General features: G+C 30.9%; 3 protein-coding genes across 9 annotated transcripts in view; 2 read left to right on the top strand and 1 right to left on the bottom strand.

Moving 5' to 3' along the window:
• Positions 1-6,288, top strand: part of LOC106784803 (neuronal acetylcholine receptor subunit alpha-10-like) — a 10,991-nt gene extending 4,703 nt beyond the window's left edge. Inside the window, exons 2-9 of the mRNA XM_014744721.1 lie at positions 327-463; positions 838-992; positions 1,204-1,387; positions 3,265-3,481; positions 4,093-4,227; positions 5,037-5,206; positions 5,396-5,528; positions 5,608-6,288. Coding sequence (XP_014600207.1) covers positions 327-463; positions 838-992; positions 1,204-1,387; positions 3,265-3,481; positions 4,093-4,227; positions 5,037-5,206; positions 5,396-5,528; positions 5,608-5,861 — 1,385 coding nt within the window. The 3' untranslated portion in view covers positions 5,862-6,288. The remainder of the gene's footprint in view (positions 1-326; positions 464-837; positions 993-1,203; positions 1,388-3,264; positions 3,482-4,092; positions 4,228-5,036; positions 5,207-5,395; positions 5,529-5,607) is intronic.
• A 79-nt stretch (positions 6,289-6,367) lies between these two features.
• On the bottom strand, positions 6,368-7,473 carry LOC106784804 (calmodulin-like protein 4). The gene is made up of 5 exons (XM_014744722.1): positions 7,339-7,473; positions 7,224-7,254; positions 6,925-7,056; positions 6,652-6,834; positions 6,368-6,571 (listed from the first exon to the last, which is right to left on the bottom strand). The coding sequence occupies exons 1-5, from the start codon at positions 7,339-7,341 to the stop codon at positions 6,471-6,473; spliced, it is 450 nt and encodes a 149-aa protein (XP_014600208.1). The 5' UTR covers positions 7,342-7,473; the 3' UTR covers positions 6,368-6,470.
• Positions 7,474-7,513: 40 nt separating this feature from the next.
• LOC106784802 (disintegrin and metalloproteinase domain-containing protein 10-like) overlaps positions 7,514-11,317 on the top strand; it is a 43,118-nt gene continuing 39,314 nt past the window's right edge. For 2 of the 7 annotated variants that reach the window (XM_014744719.1, XM_014744713.1), the window contains exons 1-3: positions 7,515-7,958; positions 8,080-8,283; positions 8,329-9,198. The gene's annotated coding sequence lies outside the window, so the exon portion shown is untranslated. Of the gene's footprint in view, positions 7,959-8,079; positions 8,284-8,328; positions 9,199-11,317 lie in introns of all 7 variants that reach the window. The other 5 variants (XM_014744718.1, XM_014744716.1, XM_014744717.1 and 2 more) reach the window with 5 other exon arrangements.

The raw sequence follows: 11,317 nt of genomic DNA, 5'->3' as shown, positions 1-11,317 counted from the left end.
AAGTATTTAATTAAAATCAATTGAAACAATTATTGATCATTTAATCACGAAGAAAATTAATTAACAACGAATCTGTGATAGTCATTTAATTAATCATTTATTAAATGGAAAATTAGATTGCACGCTAATGAGATTAATGTACCTGTTTCTTTTTTTTATATATATATATACAAAGAATTACATTTTAATTTACAATTACTTAATATTTGATGCTGCTAACTTTTTAAAATGCTTTGCTGTATAATGTATTTTTACACATATACAATATATTATTATATTTAAATTAATTAAAGCGAATTGTAATACATTTGGATCTAATGTTTCAGGTTTTTGTGATGAAAACGAATACAAATTGACAAAACATTTGTTGGATGGATACGATGCTGCTGTAAGACCAGCTAAAAATTCCTCCGAACCTTTGACCGTTGTCTTTGGTCTTGCTCTTCATCATATCATCGATGTGGTAAGTGATCAACCATGAAAATTCTCTGAACAATGAATATCTATATACTTACATGCATAAATATAAGAGTTGAGTAGTGGGTATGATATTACTACCTACGCTATTTATATATTTATAATAATTAACATAAAAATACATTGACAAATTAATATAACGAAACTTTAATTAAATATTAATCAGATTTTATTTTTTATCTCATCATCCTCGTGTGAATATTCTTTTTAATTTGACAATTAGAAAAAAAAAATGAAATAAGAATTATAATCTATTTCTTAGTCGTCAAATACAATTAACTGGTTAATATACTATGAATATATAGTATAAAAATATATAAATGATAATCGGTAATGAAAATTTATCTTTTCGATTGGTAGGATGAAAAAAATCAAATATTAACGACCAATTGTTGGGTCACACAAGTCTGGACCGATCACCATTTGAAATGGAACACCTCAGAATTTGCAGGAATTCAAGTAATTCGTGTCCCATACAATCGTGTTTGGAGGCCTGATACTATACTCTATAACAAGTAAGCAGATGTTTAGATTTGTTTTTCTTTTTCTATTTATTTGAATGGTGATATTTAATTGATTCGAATTTGAAATATCGTAAAGTATGTTACGATAGGAAAAAGATACACATGTATAATAATAAAATTAAAATAATAACAAAAAAGGAAAGGACGATTTAACACGCTGAGAAATTTAAAACTATATATTATTAAATATTTTTTTGTACAGCGCAGATCCGCAGTATAGTTCAGCGATTATAAATACAAATGTGATTGTCAATCATACAGGGGAAGTAGTATGGTTGAGTCATGGTATTTTTCGTAGCAGTTGCGATATCGATGTTGAATTTTTTCCCTTCGACGAGCAAAGGTGTGCATTGAAGTGGGCATCTTGGACTTACGATGGATATCAGGTATATTATTTAGATATTTTATAATATAATCAACGAATTTAATAATACAAAAATTTTGTAAAGAACCTGACTTTTGTTTATATGATTTTTAACTTATTCGATTATTCACATAATTACTGGCTCTTACATACGTTTCAATTGAATATTATTCTAATTATACACAAATTTTCATTTATCTTCGACTTATTACTACATTTTCGTAATTATCAGCTTTGGTAATGTTTGAAATAATTTCTTTCTATTTTGTTTCTTTTTTTTTTCTTTATTAACGAAAGAAAGAAAGAAATAAAAAATTGTATAAGGCGTTTTAATTTTAATCTGCATCAAATAAAATTGTATTAGTTTTATTTGTGAAAAATGTTGAATTACTATTTAACAAAGAAATACGCTGGGAATATTTCTTCCGTGAATTTCTACCATCTTTAGCGACTTATTGTTCGACGGAACAAGGAAAAAAAAAAAAAGAAAAAGAGAGAGAGAGAATAAAGATAGGAAAGAAAGAGAAGAAAAATTCGTGAACGTAGAGTCCAGTCCCTGCAGATTTTTTTCCGAGCAATTAACTTTAATCATGCATGGAAAAGAAGCTTGCCAAAAAAGGGTTGTTAATATTTACGATCTTGTATTTAAAAATCCACATTGCGTTTCTAGACGGTTTCTGCGATCTGTAGATCTTGAAATTCGATTAGAAAAGAACAAATAGATCTTTATATATATATATATATATATTTTAACATAACTGTTAAATAGCTTTAAGACTATACTATGTTTTTATCTTATCATCAAGGAACACAATCTTGTTAGCTTAAATTACATTTGCAAACTCTCAATTTACTTTGACTAACAGTTTTCCGAAGGAAAATCAACATAGTCGTTAAAGAACTTACATAGGACAAAGAACCTATTGTATAATTTAACAGCATGTAAAGTTTTTACTAGTTTGTTAAAACGGGTCAATTTTACTTCAACTATTTCTATCCTATCCTCTCTTCTCATATCATAATAATTTAGTAACAACGATTAAAAAAAAACACACACACACACACACACAAAGAAAAATATTTCATTTATATCGTGAAAAAAAAAAAAAATTAATATCATACTTCGAAAGATACTTCTTTTAAAAATGACACACACAAATCCCATAATTGATATATTTAATATTAAATTAAAGTATATCATATATATATATATATATATATATAACAGATTTAAAAACATGAGTACACCCCATTTGTGTTGTGTATAGTTTGTTAACTATGAATGTTGGTTCGATCGATGTCTGGACGATCGGGTAAATCATTTGAGAGGAGCAAATCGAAAATGTTAGTTCGGCACGTCGTCGAAAAGGGTTCCGGGCAGATCGAAGGGCTTAATCCTGTATGGAAGAAGAATTCAATGCGAGCCCAGATTTACTCCCTCCTCAATTGGTGAGGTCTCTCTTCCTCCCCCCCCCCTCTTTTCACCCCACTATCCTTCTCTCTCTCTCTTTTTAACTCATCTTTTCCTTTACCCTCTTCCACCATCTCCCCCCCCCTACTGCTTCTTCTTCTTCTTCTTCTTTTCCTATCCTACTTTCCAATCTTCTTCAATTGAAGCCATTTTTCACGACGCATAATTCTCTGGTCCCCCGTTAACGGCAAAGTGTGATCGAATTAATAATTAGATTTAAACGGAGGGCGGGGGGCGGGAGTGGGAGGGGGGACGTGAAGGAAAAAAAAAGTACTAAAAAAAAAATGAAGATTGAAAAAGCGAACTCTAGAGATTAACCACCCAAGGTATAAATTTTAATCCTTTTACTTCTTTTTTTTTTTTTTAGTACTATTTAAACTAATGTTTCTTTTCTGTCTTCTTTGTTTTTTTTTCTTTTTTTGTTTTAGATCGAATTAGAGGAACAGAGTAAAAAAGGTGACATAAGTAATTATCAAGCAAACGGTGAATTCGATCTCGTCGATTTTTCTGCCAGACGAAACGTCGAATATTATTCTTGTTGTACAGAACCTTACCCGGATATCACTTATGAGATCCGCTTAAGAAGACGATCCATGTTTTATGTCTTCAATCTTATCCTACCTTGCATACTTATCAACGGTATCGGTGAGTTATGACAATGATATATTGTATATTTTGTTCCTTTTTCTTTTCTTTTTTTTGTCTTTTACTATCCTAAAGTCTCTCTTCCACGCGAGGATAATTTATTTCGAAACGTTCTATTTGTTTTTTTTTTTTTTTTTTTTTTTTTATTTTTTTTTTTTTTTTTTTTTTTTTTTTTTATTACGTTTTGTACATTTCTTTTTTATTCCGCGTAATTTAAAATATTTCAGATAAAATAAAACAAATTGCTTATATGTACGTTGTAAATCTATCTCAATCGAATTGTTCGATATTAATTTATTCAATTGTATCATATATTATTTTTATTTTATTATTACGATTATTTGTTTTATCAATTAACGAATATTATTTCCAACTCGACTAATTTATAGAGGACATTTTTGTAGAGGAAAAATTTGAAGAAGAAAAAAATTAAAGGAAAGGAAACGAAAGATTTCTTTTTATTTTTTTTCACTTCGTTTTGCACCTTTACCCATAAAAGATTTTTATCTTTAAAGTTAGAGGCGGATTCGTCTAAAACCTTTCATTCGATATTCCACAGTTAAAATGCCACGGGAGCAAAAGTTTTTATCACTCGTCTTATGTTTGTGCAGCTCTACTGGTATTCTATGTACCTTCGGAATCTGGAGAAAAAGTCACTCTTGGGATCTCGGCTCTTCTTTCGATGACTGTCTTTCTAATGACAATACGTGAAACTCTTCCACCAACGGAAAAAACACCATTGATCAGTCAGTATATATATATATATATATATTATATTAATTTTATATTATTACTCTATTTAAAAAAAAAACACAAAAATATTTTATTATCACACGGGGTAACTAAGCTTTGCATACGAAATAATAACTCGACAAAATTTCAATACAATTTTCTATCGTTTGAATAATTCATTTTAACGGTACTGTATATTTACAGGATATCCCAAAAGTCGCTTTATACCGAGAAAAAGAAAATCCCAAAGTATTTTTATGAAACAAGAATATCGTATACATGGAGATTTCATTGAATAATAAATTTACAATTGTTTGATTCGGTAAAGCCACTTTTTGGGATACTCTATATATATGTGCATAATATCGTATAAAGTAATTTAAAATTGTGTATATGAAATAATCTAGAAGCCAATCAAGATCATTCCCAATAATATGATTACTGAGAATCCCTGCTTGTACAGTGACGTTTCGAATGCGTTGGCGTGGAACCAGAGGAAACCAACTGGGACGGCGTTTATATTGAAACAATAAATAATGACAATTCTATCGATACCCTGCAGCCTCTATTTCTATTTAAAGTTTTAACTGAATCAAAGTAAAAAAAACGGAATGTTTATCTTTGTTTTTTTTTTCTTTAAAAATATAATCCTTTTAGTTTTGATAGGATGTGTCACTGATTGTGAGTGAGATTGTAAAAGAAAAAAAAAACAATATTACTTTGTAACTAATAATTTAAGTAATATATATATATATATATATGTATACACGTATGTGCATATGTGTTTAATAACGTCATTATATACTTTGCTTTTCTTATTTAGGTCTCTATTATGGAGTAAGCATTTGTCTCGTGTCGTTCGCGTCAGGATTAGCGGTATTGACTTTGAATTTACATCATCGTGGCACGAGAGTACCCGAAGTTGTGAGATCGTTAGTTCTACACAAGCTGGCAAGAATAGTGTTTCTTAATTTTCAAGAAGAGAATAAGTCGGTAATGTGACTAAGTTTTTATTGAATATAATATATTTTTTACGTATATAAATTTTCGTATATACGTATTTATACATATTTACATAACGTTAAAATATTTTTACCTTAAAAAAAAAAAAAAAGAAAAAACATAAATAAATAAAAAGAAAACAACTTCATTGGATTTACAAAATCGTCACAATTGTATTAGGAATCTGCAGAATCAACGAGAAAGGTAAATAGTTGTCCATTACATTGTAAAACTGATTTACCTCATCAACAAATGACGTCACCTAAGCACGTTAAGAGAAAGCAGGATAGTAACAGTAGCAGTCCTAATCTTGGTAAATTTTTTCATTTCTTTTGAAGTTTTAAATCCTCTTTAGATGTATATAATCGTATTATCGTGTTTGATGATTTTAGAATTCGGAAAAGATTCTAATCTGGAAATTCAATGGACTCGCATTTTGGCAAGAGTGCATGCCACTATTGAGAGAAACGAGAGGCGTTTAGCAGAACAAGATAAAAAAGAAAGAACGGAATTGGAATGGAAACAAATCGCTTTAGTTAGCGATCGTATATTATTAGGTATTTTCTTTTTAATGACTATCGTTAGCACAGCCGTTATTTTATACGGTTCGCCACCTCCTACTTCACAAAATAAAAACTATGACTAATCTTAAAAATGATTTGACATTCTATCAAAGTCAATTTTTCTATAAAACGTCAAATTACGATTGCTCTCTATATTGATTACATTTAATCGTACTATGCAACATATTAAAGTATTAGAACGATATACAGTAATTTAGAAAGCAAGAAAGACTTCGAAACTTATTGTATGGCTCGATTGTGATGTTTTTTTTTTCTTCGTGCGGCTAATATTAAAAACATGTTTTGCTATACTTTTTTACACTATGGAATTTAATAATCATAAGTTTACTTGTTAAAGATAGATGTCATTGTAAATATTATATATCAAATATTGTATACGAACATTTATCTCAGCTGCATAATTCAATCGATAATTGAGTAAGTAATAATAATAAGGTATAATATTTTGTACTAATTTATTTAATTTCAAAGTAATGGTTTGCTTTAAGCAATATTTACTTTTTAGTCTAAATCCTTATGAAAAATATAGGATATTGAAGTTAGACAATATTAAGCCTAGAAAAGGTTCTTTTAAGAAGTATATTGTTATATAAAAATGTTACAAGTTATAATAGTAATAAATACCTTCAAACAGAATATATATAAAAGATTTATAATCCAAATATTAATATTTAATAGTAGTCAGGTACTGGTGCACAGGCAATTTTTACAAAATCTTCATATTTGACATTACCGTTGATGGATACATTGGCTTCTCGAAAGATTTGTTCAACTTTGGTGCAAAGAATACTCGCATCAAAATTTTGGTAAGTGAATATATTCTCAAAACATTTTTTCTTAGCAAAAACTTACCTTCTTTATTACTTAATTTTTCTCCCCAGTGAAGAAGCATGTGAGCCAATTGTCGTGCAGGTATAGTACCTGTATGGGCAGTATCCGCAGCTTGGAAAGCTTCTATTACTTCTTTTGGAAGATCTTCCGCTCTTGTTTGTAAATGCATAGCTTCTAGAAAATCAGCGAATGACATTTTTCCACCTAAGGTATATAAAAAGAAAATTTAATACTTTGTCACACATGAAAATCGTTGATTATAAAAAAGAAGAAAAAATAATTGGAATAGCCAACCTTTATCTTTAAGATATTTATTTAATTCTGCAATTGTTGGACTGAGGCCTAATGATCTCATAATGATGGTCAATTCATCTAAGGTACGAATATGACCATTGCGGGCAAATAAGTAAAAACATTCCCTGAATTCTGTAATTAGACAAGCCAGGATTATTAAATAAGCATTTATGTCAAGATATTAAATATAATATATATACAAATATATATATAAATATATGTATAAATAATGTACATATAAACAGCATATTTTTAACATACAATAAATAATGTAAAAATATCAAATGCAAAGAACATACCATCAATATCTTCCTCTCGAAAGTAACGAGCCTGAAATAAAAGATATCAAAAATATATATGTAAATTTTGTTACATTTTCTTTAGTTATAGTATGGAATTTATATTTGTAATTACCATAGTAAACTGTTTTTTTAATAACCACTGATCTTTACAGACACCTGTCAAGAATGTGACCTCAATAAATTTGACATAACAATCTGATCTAACCTTAAAACTTCGGATACGGTATTAACTCTACAATAATTATATATATTTCTTATTTTAACAACATAAGGAAAAAAAAGGGGATAAATATAATATAATTATATTTTAATTTTGCGTTAAAATATTAATTATATTTGGCGGTAAAATTTGTAACATTGATAGAACAACATAAATTCCTTCATGTTGCAGCCAATGAAAACAGAGAATATTTTTCAATTGGCCAATGAACAGCCTCCGAAAGAACGAATCCCCTTTTCGTATCGATGAAGGAATTAACAAATAGTTTCAACCAAGGTTTCAACTGTGTTGGCAGTAAGAATTATATTTTATTCATTTATATTTTATTTGATTGGCTACAATGTATCACTGTTTTGTATTATTTTCAATTCGTTAATGATTTGTTAATAGATCGCACAAGTACATCAGGACATTTCACTTTTCTTATTTTATTTCTATCCACAACAAATCATATATTGAATCTAACATTTGTATCACACTTAAAATAATTGCTACAAAAATAATATTAATAGGTACGTATATAAAAAAAATCAAAATCACTTGATAAACACACAAAAATGCGTTATTTAAAAACTCTGAAAATATTGTTTTTTGTATCACAATAATGTCGAAAATGTTTTATTTGTTATTTAGACGAATCCAGAAAAATATTCTTTTCAAAAAATATTCCTGTCCTTTCGTAACATGGAGAGATTCACCAACCACAGTACGGTTAATCGAACAAAATTTAACGTATCGAACTTCCGAAGGAATGGCGTTGGAAAGGAATACGATCGAATACTAGTAAATAAGAGGAAGAAGAAAAGGTGAAAAAAATGTTGGAGAAAGAGAAAGAAGGTAAGGTATATAGACAGAAAGAAAATGAAGCAACCCTCTCCATAGGAATTTCCTTCTCGGAGGTGAAGGAGTAGGAGGAGGAGGAGGAGGAGAAAGAGAAAGAGAGTAAACTTAACTTGCGAGGGGTAGTGGTCAAAGAGCGTTGAGTAGCTGACAAAGAGATGACCAAAGGGAAGAGAAAGAGATAAAAAGATAAAAAGAGGTAGGGTGAAATAGAAGAGGAAGGCTCGTTAAAGACAGGAGGGTCGAATAAGCTCGTCTGAGGGGTGGCGATATCAGAGTGGGGTGGCCGGCCGATTGTAGGAATGGTGAGGGAAGACGGATGAAGCGCAGTACCGGTGCGTGCGGTGAAGAGACATAGTTAGGAGTGGGGGAGAAAGTGCACAGCTGGGTCGAAGGCAGTGAGTGGTGGGGGAAGTCGTTGTCCTCGGTATCTTCACGCGAGTCACGAGCGGCTCGTCAGTTCGACGCGGAACGCGTTCCCGTTCGCATCCTTGTGTTTTTGATATTTCTTTCTCCCTATTTATTTCTTCATCTCTCTCTCGTTCTTGCACACGTCGTTCTCGGTCTCGCTCGTACTCACTCATATTCACCCTCTACCCATACACCTTAGATATATCGCTCGGTCTATCTCACTCCTTTCCAGTTCCCCGGTTTCTTTGTTTCTCTCCTCGTTTTCACGAGGGAGAGCCATCACACACGCATTCGGAGGGCCGCTCCTGTGACACGTAATGGTGCGCGCGATTCATATCTGAGCGAACGCACTGTACGCGAGGAACGCTCCGCCCTATGAACGAGTTGAGAGAGTCCAGTATCAAGAAGGAAGGAAAGGACGCTTGTGGCAATTCTGGTTTCGTTCTCCGAAGTTGCCGTCGGTGCTATTGCTGTTACTGCTGCTGCTGCTGCTACACCTTGGTAAGTGTACGATAGCAAAAGAAAGAAAGAGAGAGAGAGAAACGCGAGAATCGGCAAGCACGCGCGGTACATGTTTCGTGTAACTACATAAGTAATATCTTGTATTATATACCTATACATATATGTACATGTGTGTCCGGTCCCCTTTTTTATTCTTACCTTTTTCCTCCTCCTCCTCCTCCTCTTTCTTTTCCACCTTCTCATCCTCCTGTCTTTCTTACTTTGAACATATCCGTCTCTCCCATCTCATCCCCTTTTCATTCGCGTCTCTTTCGCGCGCAGTCTCCATCATTTTTCCTCTCTATTATTCCCAGACCTTCAAAAATCTCGTGTCGTTTAAACGTTTCCCTCGTTTATTCGTTTTTCCCCCGACGAGTTTTCTCTATAGTTCTTTTGCAATATTCATTCGCGTATTCCATTGCAATATCGTAAAAAAAAAAAAACCACTTCATATCGTTGCTATGTATAATATATACGTACTACGGTCTTTGTTAATCGGATTGGATATCATGTAGACAATTTTATATATATATTATATATGTAGATACAATTATATAAATTTATATATATATTTCTATGTATTTCTATGTATTTGTATGCAAACGAACGTGTAAATACATACATTTAGGAAGATGCAAATCTAAGGTTGGCCATTTAAACGAAAGTTCTTTACGAAAGATTCCAACTGAATGACTTTTTTACTGGCAGCTTTGCATCTCGACACTACGGTCATTATCGGTGACTTTAATGCCGACTCGTTACCTAACTCCGCAACGATTCTTCTTACTTCCATGAATTACTTTTGTTCCAGCAAGCTTTCACCTATTCCGTTTACTGATACGCGACACGCTGAGACATGTTCAGACACGTTCGAGATATATTATTCTCGATCATTTTCGATTTTCTTTGAATAATGTCCACATGTAACTGTTTCAATACACTATACACACACACACACACATTTTACTTATACATTATTATTTAATCTAACATTTTTTTTCTTTTAAATTAAATTATTTCCTTTTTCTTCTTTTCTCCCTTCCTACTCCCCCCCCCTCCAGTATATTCTTAAATTCTTAACGTTTCACATATTTTTATGGCAATTTATTTTGTTTGTTTGTTTGTTTCAATCTCCTTTTCTTTGATCGCGTCTACGAAATTACATTTCGCAAGAGAAAAGATAGATAGAGTAAATGTGTGTGTATATATGTATATATATATGTGTATATATAGTACAAGACTTTAGAAATAGGAGAATACCTTTAATATGCATCTTTTGCAACTAGCGAAAGCGATTACGTAGTATAATAATAATAATAATAAGAACATTAAGTTATAAATCGAAAATATTTATTGAATAAAGGAAAATGTTCGTAATCTGTTAAACTATTTCTCGTTCAATATTTGTCATGCTTCTACAATCTAATGAGTTTTCTCTTTGTCTAGTTTCTTTCTATTTCCCGTCATTCTGTCTAAACGAGGTACCTCTGGATAAAAAATTGCCGACTTTATAAATACTGCCCCCACCATAATTGGATCGTTAGTGCACTGATTTTTGGATTTATTTTAAATTCATGGACGTATTTTTACCTGCCGAGATTATAGCGAGAAATAAAGAGAGAAAGAGAGATAGCATTACTACCACCATTGTACACACCACTCGTTTATATATATATAAATATTTCTTTTTGTTTTTTTTTAACCATTTTTTTTGTTTGTTCTTCTTTCTATCCTACGATTTTATTTCAACAACAATTTTTCATACACGCATTAGGTATTATACGTGTATCTTCACATTTGCAATCCCTTATCCGATTATTATTATCGTCAACGTAAACCTGCAATGTATAATACGCGCGCGCGCTTACTTATACATATAATATAATCTATTATTATTCATTTTTCTTTATTCATATTTTTTATATTTTGTTTTCATTTCGTGTCATTGTGATCATAAATTTAACAATGTAAACAATGCTGCTATATCCTCGTTATAATATTTCTCGTAGCATTACGCAGCATTTCGACAAATTTATTCCGACTATTACTCTCTCGTATTTTATATATATATATATATATATATATTTTAATATTTAAATATTAATTAATACGTTCTTAT

The sequence above is a fragment of the Polistes canadensis genome, unplaced genomic scaffold (assembly GCF_001313835.1).
Source record: "Polistes canadensis isolate GaletaPanama2010 unplaced genomic scaffold, ASM131383v1 scaffold_40, whole genome shotgun sequence".
Taxonomy (NCBI): domain Eukaryota; kingdom Metazoa; phylum Arthropoda; class Insecta; order Hymenoptera; family Vespidae; genus Polistes; species Polistes canadensis.
The sequence above is the reverse complement of the archived record's forward strand: the minus strand, read 5'-3'. Positions and strand labels throughout refer to the sequence as shown.